Source organism: Passer domesticus, chromosome 6 (genome assembly GCF_036417665.1).
Source record: "Passer domesticus isolate bPasDom1 chromosome 6, bPasDom1.hap1, whole genome shotgun sequence".
Lineage (NCBI taxonomy): Eukaryota > Metazoa > Chordata > Aves > Passeriformes > Passeridae > Passer > Passer domesticus.
In genome coordinates, this window is record NC_087479.1 from 52,945,658 (window position 1) to 52,960,669 (window position 15,012).

Sequence of the window (15,012 nt, forward strand, 5' to 3'; positions counted from 1 at the left end):
CTGTAGGTCTGCCAGTGTGTCCATAGGTGTGTTTGTGTTTCCATATGCCCCTGTGTCAGAGATACTTTGTGTCTGCATGTCCATGCATCCGAGTGTGCATGTGTGGGTGTGTCTGCCTTAGAGTGAGTCTCTCTCCACTTGTGTTCGTGTGTGTATCCATGTATGTCTGTATTTTTCCATGTATGTGTGTGCATGTGTCTCTCTATCCAGGAGTCTGTCCTTGTGTGTGTATATCCATGTATGTTTGTCCATCTGTGTCTGTGTCCCTGTGATCAGGTGTCTGTCTTCATGTGCCAAGTGTATCTGTCCATGTACCCAAGTGTGGGTGTGTCTGGGTGCATCTATACGTGTCTGGGTGTCTTTGTGCCAGCCTTTGTCCCTCTGTGTTCCTGCCTGTCTATGTGTCCACATGTTGCTCTATTCCTGTGTGCATGTCCATGTAGGTGTCTGTGTGTCCATGCAGGTGTCTGCATGAGCCCATGCCTTTGTGAACCTTTGTATCTGTGTCCATGTTTGTCTGTCCAGGAATGTCTTCGTGTTGCCTGTGCCCGTGAATGTGTGCATGTGGCTGTGCCGGGGGGGTGTATGTCTGCTTGTCACTACGTCCATCTGTGTCTGCAATGTTTGTCTTTGCATGTGTGAGTCTGTGTGTCTCTGTGTATGTCTGAGTGTCCATCTGTGCGTATCTGTCCATGGGTGGGTGTGTTGTCCATGTCCAGGTGGCTGTGTCCATCTCTATCCATATCCTTGTGTGAGTGTGTGTCTGTGTGTCCATATGTCTGTGTCCAGCTGTGTGTGTTTGTATTTCTGTGTGCCTGTGCCTGAGTGTATGTTCATGTCTCTCTTTGTGTCTGTGTCAATGTGTGTCTGTGTGTCTATGCACCTATGTGTGTCCTTGTGGTGATCTATGTGCATCTGTTTGTCTGTCCACATCTGTGACCATGTGTCTCTGCCTGTGTCCAGGTGTGTGTATGTCTGTGTGTCAATATGGCTGTATCCAGGTGTTTGTATGTCTGCGTGTCTCTGCGCTTCTGCCTAGGAACGTGTGTGTGCATGTGTCTGTGTCCATACATGTGTCCATGTCCACGTGTGTGTCCATCTGTATGTCTATGTCCATGTCCTTGTGCGTGTCCGTGTGTCTCCCTGTGTCCATGTTTGTGTCTATGTGTGTCCGCCTGTATCTGCCTGTGTCCATGTGATGATGTTTGTGTCTGTGTCCATGTGTGTCTGTGCACCAGTGTTTCTGCATCCATGTCCAGTGTTTCTGTGTCCATGTGTGTGTTCTTAACCATGTGTCTGTGTTCATGTGTCCACTTGTATCTGTATGTCTGCCTGTGTCAGTGTGTATGTGAATCTGTCCTTATCCATATATGTGTCTACGTCCTGTGTCTGTGTGCGTGTCCCTGTGTTTCTGTCCATGCCCATAATCTGTGTGTCTGCCTATGTCTGTACATGTGTCTGTGTCCATCCACATTTGTGTCCATGTTTCTGTGTCTGTCCATGTGCCAGTCTGTCTGTGTCCATATGCATGTCTGTTTATCTGTGTGCTTGTGTGTCTGCATCCATATCTCTCTGCCTGTGTCGGATTCCATGTGTCTGTCTGTGCGTGTGCATCTGTGCTCCTGTTTTTCTGTGTCCATTTGTGTGTCTCTGTGTCTTTGTCTCTGTGTCTGTATGTTCACATCCAGGGGGTGGGTGTGTCGAGGTGTGTGTCTGTGCCTCTGTGTCCCTGTCCACGTGTGTGTCCAAGTATCCATGTTCATGTCTATGCCTATGTCTGTGTGTCAATGTGCCTGCCAGTGTCTGTGTGTGCATCCGTGTCTCTGCCCACGTCTGTCTGCGTGTGTCTATCCAAATGTCTGCCTGTGTCCTGTGTGTCCCTGTGTGTCTGCCTTTGTCCATGTATAAGCACACCTATGTGTCTGTGTCTGCATCCGTATCTGTCCATGTATCTCTGTGTCCATGTGTCCCTGCCTGTATCTGCCTGCATCCACGTGTCTGCCTGTGTCTGTATGACTGCATTTGTGTGTGTCCCTGTGTCTGCATCCATGTCTGTGTGTATCTCCATTTTTGTGTCCATGTCCTGTGTCTATGTGCCATGTGTGTCTGTGTGGGTGTGTCCATGGATGTTTGTGTCCAGCTGTCTGTATCCATCTCCATCAGCGTCCTTGTGATTGTGTGTCCATCTGTGTCCATGTCCATCTGTGTGTCTGTCCATGTGTACCTGTGCCTTATTGTCTTTGTGTGAGTACACGTATCCCTGTGTGTGTCCGGGTGTCTGTCCTTATGCAAGTCGGTGTATCCATGTATCTCTCTGTGTGTCCCTGCCCCTAAGTCCGTGTGCACTCAATCTGCCAGGCTGTTGTGGTGTCCTTGAATCCAGGCTGCTGCTCCTGGCCCACCCTGCTGGGCTGAGCTTGGGCTGTCCAAAGCCCTTGCTTATAAAACTGGAACCTGAGGGGGATTAATTTATTCTTTATAAAGGTGACAGAGAGGACTGGCAGGTTCCAGCAGAAACTGGAGGAGAAGCAGGCAGCAAATCTTCAGTCCATCAAGGAGAGAGAAAGCCAGGTAAGAACAACGTTTAGGGTCAGGGCTGTTCCTTGGCACAAGAAGTCCAAACCCCCAGAGACTCAAGTCTTTATGGCCACCCTCAGCCCACCCATTGCCAGGGGGTGAGAAAGTGGATAAGAGGGCCCACAAAGACCCCAGAAGGACCAACAGCTTATCCCAGAGCTCCTGGTCTCTCTGCTTGGCTCCAGTGTGTGGGAATGACCTGATTCTCCATTTGCAGCTCCAGCAGCAGGTACGGGTGGAATATGAGGAGAAGTTGAGAGCTCTGAACATGGAGGTTCAGGAGATGGTGAGGAACTACACCAAAGCCAGCTTTCCTGGAGAACCACAGACTGGGAAAGAAGGAGGTCAGAGCATTCCTGAGGGAGAACAAGGCTCTACAGACCAACTGGAAGGAAATATCCCAGTGGCAGAGGTGTCCAGGCTTACACTGGCAGTGACTCAGCCCTTGGGAGCTGGAATGGATGTGGAGATAGAAGAGAGCATATTCTGAGATGAGGCCCTTCCTTACTGTTCATTGCAAGAAGGTGTATGGTGAAGTAACAACCAGCTTCACAAACTACTGCCATCCCTTTCCATTCTGGGGAGCTCCTGAAATCCTTCTGGAATGTACTACATTATCCCAGATATCTGGAAGCAGTCTGGAGAGTTCACCCTTCAGAGTACTTCACTCTCTGTCTTCCCAGTCTGAGCTCTGAGGTATTTTAGCAGTGGGAAAGGGCCTGTGCCTGCAGACCAACTCCCTGTTGGCATCACAGCAGCAGCTACAGGAATATTTACTTTGCATTCAGATCAGTTTTTAGAGTCAGTTCCCTCATCATTCCTCACATGCATCTCTTCACATCAGTCCAACTCTTCCTAACATCTTCCACACGGTTCAAAGAAACAGCAATAAACAAAGCTAAACACTGATACAAAGACACCACGGGTGGGGATAGGGGTGGGAAGTGTGCTCAACCACAGCAAACCACACCATGCTGTGTGTCTTACAGGAAAACAGTTACACCTGAAGCTGCATTAATAAACAATTACAAATGCTGCTATAAAAACCAAACCCCAGGTCAAGCAGGTAACAAACAGCATGTTCCAAGTCTAGTCTGCACACCCAACAAGAGTCCACATCTCCCCTGTGGTGTCACCAGAGTACTGGAATTACGGACTGTACATTTCTGAGCTATTTATTTTCTAAAAAAAAATAAAACCTAGCAGTTCTTAAACAACTGTGTCACTTATTACTTAGCTGCAGTTAGTGTGTGTGTCTGTGATGCTGTGTGTCCATCTCGATGTCTGTGTAGCTGTATCCATGTCCTTGTGTTCATGTGTGTGTCTACATGTCTAGGTATGTACGTGTACATCTGCATGTGTCCATGCTTTTGTGTCTGGGTGTCTGTCCATTTGTGTCTGTATGTCCACGTGTGTGTGTCTGTGATCCATGTCTCAGTGTGTGTGTCCACATGTCTGTCTGTGTCCATGTGTATTTCTCTGTGCCTGAGTGTGTGTTCATGTCTGTCTTTGTATCTTTGTGTCCATGTCCATCTGTCCATGTCTGCGAGCATGTGCATGTGTCTGTATGTCTGTGTCTCTGTACCCAGGTGTCAATCCTTGCATATGTCCTCTGTGTCTGTCCACGTCCCTGTGTGGTTTTCTGTCCACCTGTCTCTGTCCCTGTGGTGTTTGAGGCCCTTCCTCATCAGAGGACAAACATCCCAGCAAGGTTCAACTGCAGCCAGGGAGCAGTTGGAGATTTTATTTTAAATCCAGAGAGGCAGCACTGGCAGTTCCAAACCAGAGCACAGGGGCACTGAACCCTGCATCCTAAACCAGTATGTCACCAGCTCTGGCCACTCAAACCCCTCCAGAGGAGCTTTTTAGAGGTTATTTTCAGTGAAAATTTGTCCCATCTCTTCCTGGAGGGAACCCAGATGCCAATGTCAGACCAGAATGTGGGCAGAGGATGGCCCCTTTTCTACACACTGCCAAAATTCCAGGGCTGGATTTTTCTTTCAAACCCTCTCTGGAAATTAATCCCACAGAATAAACCTGAGTCAGAGAGACATGCATGGAAAACAAGGACATAACAGCAGGGACAGGGTTTGCAGGAGTTTTTCCTTCCTCCAGGGCCACACCCTAAAGATTATGTTGCACAGGGACAGTGGCAGGCAGGCAGGACATGCTCTGTCCGTCCACGCAGCACACGACAGGACAAACACTCCAAGTCAGGCTGGCCAGGTTCAATCTCACAGGCTGCCCCTACCAACAGCTGTGACACTGGACAACACTACTACAGCCTCCTTCCCTCCAGCCTGGCACAATTCCCAAACAGCTTCACTTTCCTGCCTTGTGTCAACTGCTCCCCAAGGAGCATCTGAGAGCCAGCAGAACCCATTGCTCTGCTCTCCTCAAGCTCAACTCCTCTGTTCAGCTCTGAACAGCACAAATGCAGAGCCCAAAGCATGGCCTGACACAGCACCCGAGCAAAATGCTCTGCAGGAGGCTCCTTGGGCATGGGCATTTCAAAATTGAGCAGAGCTCAGCTGGACTATGACACAGGGCTTAGAAAATGGAACTTCAGCACATGGAATTCGTGGCATTAACGTCCACTGATATTTGAAACCTGAGCAAGGAAACCCATCACAGTTTCTGCACTGCAACCCTTCTGTTATGGAACCCAACACTGGCACAGGTGCTTAATGCCAAATTTCATGAAAAACAGCTGCAATCTTTTACACAGATTTCACCTCAGTGCTAAAAAAACACCTTCTAAATGTACTTTTCAGAGTGCACACTGAAGCATCACTAAAAGCAAAGCCAGGGCTCCCATGAAGCACAGACCACACTCTGCATCACCCCCTTTCTGCCCAGAGTGCCTCTGAGCCCGTGCGCCGCAGTGCCTCCAACACCCCCCCATCTGCACAAAATGGGGAAAAGTTCTGCAAGATGGAAACGGACAAACAAATCAATAATAAATAATAATAAATAAAGGCGCTAAACCAAATGTTACTGCAATGGTTCCCGAGCACACCTTGAACCCCTCCAGCAGCACAATTCAGTCACACCATGGTTTGGTTACTCACAGACTCCAGAGGAGGGAGGCCATCTGATTTTCCAGCACTGTTTCTTCCCATGGGATTCAGACATCCTTGAGGATTCCTTCCTGTGCAGCCCTGCCTGTGTTTTCACTTACCTGCCAAGCACAGGGCCATGTGGCATTTTGCTCAGACAGGCCTCTCATCAGGTCTGTCATTATACACAGAACCCCAATTCAATGGCAATTGAGACAATAACATCTAGTCAGACACTGAACAGCAGCAGATCCAGGTACAATCTCTGATCCTTTCCACATTTTCATCTTTTAAGTGGCACATTCTAGATCTCATCCTGCAGCTCAAAATATTTAAGTGAGGCCAATCTTTGTACTAGATAATTAAAAATTAGATAATGGGGATGTCCAAAGCAGAAGAGGACTCCAAACCCAGCAAGGGACACAAACAGGAGAGACTGTACCTAAATGACCCCAGTCCTTTTTACCTCCATTAACAAAGGTACTGCTAATGTGCCTAAGGTACTCAGAGAAGGAGCTGCTGCACAGTATCTATTCCATTTTAGAGATACTCTCACTGCCCTGCATGTACCCCACATGTCAAGATTCCCCAAGATTATATAGATTATTACTTGTTATCCCCATATATACCCTGGTCCCAGGGCACAGCCAGCAGCTCTCCCCAGTCTGCAGGGGAAGGGTGGTGCTTGTCTCAAACCAAACTGAACAATGTCAAATTCAGAAATCTCATTTGAACCAGGGTACTTCTGTTGCTACTGGTTAAAAACCAGGGCCTCTAAACAAAGATTTGTTCTGTTCCAAAAGAAATGGGATAATAAGCTGCTGCATCCAACATCAGAGGCCTTTTGGAGGAAGACAGGCACCATTACAGATAAATCAGTGCAATTGGGATGTGACAGCACTGACAGACTCCCTGTTTGATTCAGCAAATTGTTCATATAAATACCATGTGCCATCTTCAAAGGCCTTTGGATGCTGATTGCCAGGGCTATGCCAGCAAGGAAAAAGGCTCTATACCAGCAAAGCTGACAGGAAGGAAAATAAAAGGGAAGGATTCAGGGGAAACATGACATAGAACAGCAGCAAACCCTGAGACACAAGTGCACCCTTGTAGAAAAGGAAAGATCCTCAGAGAAAGCAGCATCTCTGAGCATAATTACCCACTGAGTAGGCTCTGAGCTCGTCAGAGAAGAGGCTACACCTTGTCGTACAATCAGATGTCACCAAGCATACATGAAATCCCAACCTGAACACTACTGCAATACAAATTCCAAACCTGCTCTGCATCCTCATTCTCCTGCCTGGTTCCTGGGGAAGGAGCTGTCGGCCCTGGAGACGGAGCTTCAATCTTTCAGCTAATCTAGATTTATCTTAGGATTTATGTTTGATTCCACACTCATCTAAGTAATGGAGCAGCTAATTGGTGCTGGGCCGTGCATGAACTGTAAAAGAGAGAAACATGAAAAGCAGGAATTGAATTCTACACTGCACAGAAGATGGATCCTTTCTGCATTCCTCACAAATATGGTAATGAGATTTTAAAATTTTATAAGATACTTGAATGGAATTTTTTCAGGGCTTTCCCTCACTGTATTTAGTCAGATTTGGGCTAAAGTATAAAATGGTGTTGAATGTTAAACCTGTCATCCTTGTCTCCAAGAAATATTTGTTTCAGAACTCAGGATCCAGGCTCCTGCCCGTCTCCTCCTGTTTTAGTAGCCATATAGCCACAGAACAGGGAAGTTGGAGCAGACTCCAATGTTCACACTCACATCTCTGAACTACAGACACATTTTTAAGCATCTCAACACTGTAACAGGCTTATGAATAAATCAAGAGCTACTTTAATTTAAAACACAAGTGCAAAGGATTCACAACTAAAGACGAGCAGGACTGTTTTGTTTCAAATTATAAATCTTTTCCAAGCCCTGCTATTTTTGCATTTTAAAAAAAACCAATATATCTGGAATACAGAAACATTTTACATCAAAAATTTTCCAGTGCAGCTAAGAAGGAGCTTAATGAATTAATTTCAACCAACTCCATCAGCCTAATCTTAGACATCCAGTCTACAGAAACCCCATATGACCTCTCTACCTGCCACGGGTGAGAGAGTGATTTTGTCCTTCAGCAGGTGTCTGAACCAAGGGGATGAACCACCTCTGGAGTTGTTCCCCCAGGGGTGCTCCTCCCCCCATGGGCTACAGAGCCAACCTACACGTTCTGCAGACTGGGTGCCTGCCCTTTGATGGTTGGCAGCAGTGCAGATGAATTCCATCCCAAATTACTTCAAGTAATCAACCACAGCTTCAATTTTGAAGCAGGATCTGTAGCTGGAGCAAATAGCAGAGGACAGAGGTTGTGAACATCTTCTGAAGAAAACCCAGTTCTGAGGTCAGTTTCTGAGACAGCAGGACTGTCCTGAGAATAACTAAAAGTCCAAAATCTTGGTATCTGGAGTTTCAAAACAAGATCCCAGCTCCACATCTACAAATATATTCTTGAGACCTCACAACAACACACACCATCACTGTACAATGTTAATCCCAACCTAGAGTCCAATTATGTTGAGGATCTCACTGATCAGAGAGTGCAGCATACAAAATACCTAAAACTACGTCAAAATAACTGAAAGAACTGTTCAAACAACCAGAAACCTTCCAGATGTAAAGGGCTGATGGGGAAGGGCAGACCAATAGCCAGACAGCAGCACATAAACACAAAAATCAATCCTGGGATATGCAGGATAGCTCAAATATTTCCATTTGGTCTCCTACAGCATCCCCAAAATGCTACCCAGTAAATGCCCCAAGGCAGCACTTCTCAGCCTCTCCAGGGAGAAAGGCCTGGAAAAGCAAGCCACAGGAACATGCTGTTCACATTCCAACCAGCACACAAGGTGTTGCAAATGGTGAATTTTTAACCATAAGATCCTGGTGATAAGAGCACCTGGTCTTCATAGAGTCCACTTTGAGGACCATATCCAAGGGTTTCCCCCTCCAAAAGTTTAAAATCATGAAATGGATTCAAGATTGACCACTAAACCATACACATTTTGCAGCAAAAGAGAAGCATGTTGATGCAAGAGAGCCACTTAGAAACAAATATATACATATCACATCTGCTCCCTAAGGAAGTGTGTGCAGGTTTCTAGGTCCATATTTAACCAAGGGAAATTAAAATAATCTGTGGAAAGGTCTCAGAGGAAAAAAAAAAAGTCTTTGTGCATTGAGAGTTTAAAGGGGTCTGTGCCCCAAAGTGAGTCAGCTCATGGCTCCAGTGCACAATGAAGAAAACAAAGATCACATTTCTAAGTGGGAAATATGGTTCCAGCTCAGTAGTCAGCAGCCTGGGTGTGCAGAAACCCACAACATTCAGAAACACAACTTCACACTCCGCTTTCGAATGCCATCCTTCGGCAGCAGTGATCCGCAAGCCATGGAATACCCGCTTTATCCTTGAGACAGGCTTGGTCTCACTCAGGTCTAGTCTGTATTGATTGTCTTCAGCAAAGGAGAAGCCACAGAAGGCTGAGGATGTATGGACAGGATTCACATTTGTCCTCCAAAACAATCACTGGCAAGTTCCAAGCACCATTCACAGGTCGAGACTGCCTGGGCTCTTACTTTTTTCTATATATTTTTTATAAACATTCCTTTTCCCCAGAGTTTCCCCTCCTATAAAGTCAGCAGGTGGAGGTGCGCTTCCTGTACTGTTGGATAAGGGGCACCAAGCACTCTGGAAGTCCTGTCTGGAGCAAAAAGGGGTGATCCAGGAGTTCTTGTGCCGTTGCTCTTTCCAGTGGATCCCGTGTCAACATCCTCTCCAAGAAGTCTCTCAGAACTGGGGAGGTCTGTGAAAAAGCAACCAACCAAGTCAACCCTGCAAAGGGACCAGGCACAGCTCATGCAACACCAGGCTGCCAAGGTGGGTGTGGTTACAAAGATCTTGCACATTCCCAATCTGTATCCCTGTTTTTCCAGCAATGTGACACAGGTCAAATGTGTTTTATGCTATGAACATAACTTTCTGTTACTGCTAGGCACTACACTTAGGTTGCTTTCTTTTGAATGGGATACAGTCAATTAAGCTAAGAGTGCCTGCCACATCCTTCCATTTGGGTTACTTCTGCTTCCCACTTTGTTACTTAAACTTTCCTGGATTTCAGCTGAAAAACTCTGCAGGAATCCTGCTACCTGGGCACATCACTTGGGTGGGAAGGGAGCATCAATCCATTCTTTTACTGGTCACAGATTATGGAAAGCTAGTTAAATAGAGTTCTCCCCTAGGCTCTGAGAGCCTGAAAGACCCTCATGCTAATGGTACAAGAAGATGAAGCTGCAGCACCAGTACCAACAAGCTGAATAACCTCACAGGTTTGTCCTTTGGAAGAGGTGTAAAAGCCTGGTAGTAGCCAGCCCCAAGCACTACTTCATGACCCTGCACATCTCTGGCTCATTTAATCCTCTGCATCATTAAAATGGAATTTTAAAAAATGATATTGACATAGATTTATTTTAATGCTGATAATTACATCCAGGCATTTCCCCAGCTCTGGTTCCCTTAGTAGACCCTGAAATACTGTTCACACTGAGATATTGCTCATCTCAGGAGAACTCTGGATGACTTTGCTTGGAATTGCTGGAGAAGGCACCGCACAGCTCAGGACAAGTGCCAGGATCCAGCCTGTATCCCTGTGTATAAATCTGCCCATGCTTTAGCAATGCAGCAGGGATTATCCTAGGTGGCATCCCTTTAACCTGCTGCCCCCAGAATTGCAGTCACTGACCACAGTGAGCCATGAACTGGCACCAAAACACCTGAATGGAGGGCTGGATCCACAGCTGGAGCTGCACTCCAGCAGGACACTGGAGAGGATGCTCACCAGCCTGTAAATCAGAGGTCTGCTGGAAACCAGGCTGCTTCCCAGTACAAAGTGGAGCAGAGCAAGACAGTAACCAGCTCTGGCTGTCACAGCGTGTGGCATGCCCACGTCACCAAGGAAGGTGTGACCCAGACCAGGATGGTTTCACACTGCCCAAGGAGGGCAAGCACCAGGTCCAGAATGTGACCGGGAAATTTTCATTAGTGCTGCAAAGGCAAAAAGGAGAGAACAGCTGTTGATGCTGGAGTGTGTGCTGTTAGTTCAGCAGTCTACTCTCTTAAATAATTCAGTTTTAGCAGCTGCAGATGCTCTGATTAATTGGAAAGGCTGGGTAGCTCTGGATGCTGCAGAAGCTGTTTGATCTCAGAGGCTGGGCATGGAATGAAAGGAAGACTTCTTTAAGCGGGCACTGAAAGGTGATCACTATTTCTTATGTCACTGATTCTTTTTCCTAAGAAACCATGGAGCTGAGTTCATCTTCTGAGCTCCTGCATTGTCTCAATGAGTTTGCAGCTGTCCTGAGCTCTCCTGCTCTGACCATAATGCATCCTTTGTAGTACGGAAGGCCATGAAGCTGAAAACTCCTAAGAGCAGGGATCCTCCTGTTCCCTTGCCTGGAAGACAAGCTACTCAATCAATATCAGTAAGCTGGGAACTGCTGGGTCCACCTGAAGCAGCTCTGACCTGCACTCTCCATTTATGCCCAGGTACCCTCACACTGCCAGGGCTGTTTCCTAAAGCAGCCACCAGCTGTCAGCAGCAGCTTGCAGCCACTAAGACCCCGAGGCCAAAGCTGTTCCCCAAGAAACAGGTCCTAGCAAGACCATTTCCACAGCCAGCTGCACTGGGAACAGCTGATACAGATATTTGCCCATGATAACCATCAGGCTTACAAGTGTTTGGCAGCACGCTCACCCTGTGGAAGTTTTTCAGCTTGGGAGGAGGGCTGTCACGGAGTCTCTTCATTGCCTGGACTGGAGAATCACTGAAGTAGGGGGGTTCTCCATCTACCATCTCTATCACCATGATCCCCAGGGACCAGATATCTACCTGTGGGAGACAATGTCACATCAATACACACACTCCAGAGGAATCCATCCTTGTTTTTTTGCTTTCACAAAGACCACAATGCCACACCCATGACAAATGGTACCAAGAGAGTCCAACACTGATGCCCTTAATGCTTTTGGGCTCCTTACAGGAGCCTAACAAAGTCGATTTTGCACCCAGAACTGAGCCATGCTGGTGTTGCAACATGTAAAGGTGTGCAAGTAACTGCTTGTATCTGGCTGGTTGGTAAACAAAACTAGTCAGGCTACTGCCACCTGCCCAGAACTCCAGAGTTCTCATGTCTGCTTTCTCAGAGGTGAGCCTCTCACAGCTCACATCTCCCCTCCATTCCTTTATGGAATTGATTTACTGATCCCTATAATGTCACAGGCTGCTCCTTGCTCACATCTGCCCACAGCAGATACAAGTCTGGGCCAAACTTTAGGTGTAAAAATAAAAAAAGTTGATGCCTTGTTCCTAGAAGCAGAACAATCTGGTTTTCTACTGATTTAGGAAATACTGATGTCATCACCATCAAAGGTGTAGTCTTGGTTGGGTTTATTTTCTAAATAGAATCTAGAGACTTGCTAGAAAAGCCAATAGTTATTTTCCCATGACACTTCAGAATATTACTTGCTCTCCTGCTATTAGGGAAGCGGTCCCTTACCTCAGTAGTGTACGGTATCCTTGCAATGACTTCTGGAGCCATCCAATAAGGAGTACCCACCAGGGATTTTCTTTTAGGTACATCTTTACTGATCTGAGCACAGAAGCCAAAATCAGAGAGTTTGACCTGTACCAAGAGAAAAGCAACCAATCTTGAAAATAAGCCTTAACCCAGAGGGAAACACCACAGACAAAGATGAAAAAGAGAGAAAGAGGATGAGGGGAAAACAAGGGATTGGAAACAGAAAGGAAGTAAGAGACAGAGGCTGCAGCAGCAGAAGACAGGAAACAATTTGTCTGAGGAAACACACCCTGCCATCCAACGTCAGAAGAATGGAGTCGCTCTTGATGTCTCGGTGAATGACCCCCTGGGAGTGGAGATAGGACAGAGCCTGCAGCACCGACTCGCACACTGTGGCAATCTGCTCCTCGTTCAGCCTGCAATTAGAGACAGGGGACTTAAACTGTCCAGAGCACAGTGCTCCTTCACAGGGGCACAGGGGTTTAAACACAGACACTTTGGTTCCCCATGACAATCACCATCTTGCCTTCACCATTCTTCCATGTCTTTACTGAGGAAAACATTTTTTTACTTGATGGTTGACAGCTTTTAAGTTTTCATAGGTTTAATACTGAGAAATTGCACTTCAAATTCTGTACTGAAACTCATTCTGCAAGATGCTGTTTCAAGCAGTTCTGACAGGCAGCAGTGCTGCTTGATGCCAAGGTGCTGCAGGAACTGGTGAGACAGCTTTTTTTAAGCAAATACAGTAAAGACATTTTTCACAAGGCTTATTGTGCAACTGTATCCACAAAATGTCCAAAAGCATAATTTGACAGCAAGTATAGGGATCCTTTAGGATCCTTTAGGTGTTTCCTGCAGACACTTGGGGTACACTCACACCTAACTAAAGGCAGCACAGGCTACAAACAGGGAAGACACTACTGATTCCTACCACTGTTAGCACATGGAATATGAGTCCCAAGAACCCCCTCTTTAGAAGCTGCTGCTGTTTAGAATAGCATCACAAAAACCTTCACAATCAAGTGAAAATGGTAGAAATGAAAATTCTCTCCTGTACCTGGGGACAGTGACAGCTCTGCATGTTTACACTGAGCAGTGCTAGAAGTAAATTATTTCAAAGAATAGCTGAAGTACCCAATTTGAGTACTGTGGATTCTCAGCCTGTCTCTAGCAGTTGTTCTGAACAACCCCTGGTTGAGGACAGAAATGAAATGTCCTCAAATTTGGATCTGCAAGTGAGCCTAAGGAGAAGAAAACATTCAGAAGGCAGAACTGTGCAGTGAACAATACCTTCTAAATCCATAACAATTCCTACACTATCAGCTGAGAAATCTACACTTGTGCTGCTTGTTTGGCATCCCATACCTTCCTGTTCCAAACCAGGACAGCTACAAGGCTGTAGCTGCACTGTGGCACACTGATGGCAATTAAAGCTGAAGGGTGTCAGGGGGCTATGCCTTTATGATTTAACCTGAAAAGGGAGAGGGACAAAGGCTACATGTGGGACTTCCCAGCACAGAACCCAGTGCCTTTAGGAACAGTGCTTTTCCTTTCATAGTGCCTGAGCTGATGCACCTGAAAGCCCTGTGGTTCCAGAAAATCACAAGAGGTGCACTTTCGCCCTGTCACGTAAGGAATTTGGTTTCAGTCAAGTGACTGCACACTGTAAAACAGATTACTGGAGGATTACCTCACTCCTGGAGATGTAAATCACTTATCCCCCTCAGCAAAAGTTTAATGGCTGCAATGATGGCATTTTTCTTCCTGGGAAAAACTGATAAAGGTTTGCAGCTTATTTCTGATAAATGTTACTGTTACAACAGATCCTTGTTCCATCATGAGGAAAAAAAACCCCAAACATTCATTAACAGGTTCAAAGGCAGCTTCTTAAAACAAATCTAGGCTGAGGTCTCACTGGTGGATAGAAATACACAGACCCTTCATAAACCTCTTCATCACTCTTTATCTGTAATTCAGTACTAGCCAAGAGCTACGAGAGTTTCATTTGCCCTGTAAGCTGTAACTGAGCACTCCTCAGGATTAAATGTTGGCTTGCAGACCCTGAAATGCCTCTGAACTCAATTCTGGAAGGGCCTGCCCACATAAGTATCTCCAGGATACTTCTTCCAGGTGAAGTTGTGGAGGCTACAGAGGACAATGATGCCTGTCAAAATTCTGCTTCCAAAACTCAGAACCCAACAGAGCAAGATACATGCCTTAACGATACATGCCACCAAGCAGAGTAAGGTACATGCCTTAAACCCACCACAGGACCTAGGCAAAGCACGTGTGTGAACTAAAGGTATACTAGGAATTTTTAAAAACTGAATACAATTAGTGCTAGCAATACTGCCTAACTGTAATCCAGTTAAGATCCTGAATCTTCCAAAAAGAAACTCTCATCCTACCCACTTTCTTTGTCACCCTTTCCACTGGCATTCCCTGTCCCAGTTTCCAGCCTTGCAGGATGGCTCTGAAGCAGGAGGAAGGTGCTCCAGAGTCATGGGTAAGACACAATCACCATAACTGCATCATCAGAACACCTTCTGAGAAGGACCATAGGCCACCTGAGAACAACTTATTTGCCCTACAGAAATGCTTTGGGTACTATTGAATATGAAGCAGTGTAGATAAGGAAACAAATTTAGGAGAGTGTCCAGTAGTTGCTATCTTTAGGCAATGAAATTTGGGAAGGAGTCCAGATCTCAAGGCTCTGCTGCACTTCTCCAGAGGAGGTAGTGAGGTTGAATT

The 15,012-nt window shown here is 46.2% G+C and overlaps 2 protein-coding genes across 8 annotated transcripts in view; one reads left to right on the forward strand and one right to left on the reverse strand.

Annotated features, from left to right (window-relative positions):
• The window catches only part of PLCB2 (phospholipase C beta 2), a 43,295-nt gene extending 39,507 nt beyond the window's left edge, over positions 1-3,788 (forward strand). For all 3 annotated transcript variants that reach the window (XM_064425622.1, XM_064425623.1, XM_064425624.1), the window contains 2 exons: positions 2,485-2,571; positions 2,795-3,788. In XM_064425622.1, coding sequence (XP_064281692.1) covers positions 2,485-2,571; positions 2,795-3,067 — 360 coding nt within the window. In that variant the 3' untranslated portion in view covers positions 3,068-3,788. The remainder of the gene's footprint in view (positions 1-2,484; positions 2,572-2,794) is intronic.
• A 3,668-nt stretch (positions 3,789-7,456) lies between these two features.
• The window catches only part of PAK6 (p21 (RAC1) activated kinase 6), a 42,513-nt gene continuing 34,957 nt past the window's right edge, over positions 7,457-15,012 (reverse strand). For all 5 annotated transcript variants that reach the window (XM_064425634.1, XM_064425633.1, XM_064425632.1 and 2 more), the window contains 4 exons: positions 12,548-12,674; positions 12,238-12,363; positions 11,436-11,570; positions 7,457-9,488 (listed from right to left, as the gene is read on the reverse strand). In XM_064425634.1, the coding sequence (XP_064281704.1) occupies positions 9,321-9,488; positions 11,436-11,570; positions 12,238-12,363; positions 12,548-12,674 (556 nt within the window). In that variant the 3' untranslated portion in view covers positions 7,457-9,320. The remainder of the gene's footprint in view (positions 9,489-11,435; positions 11,571-12,237; positions 12,364-12,547; positions 12,675-15,012) is intronic.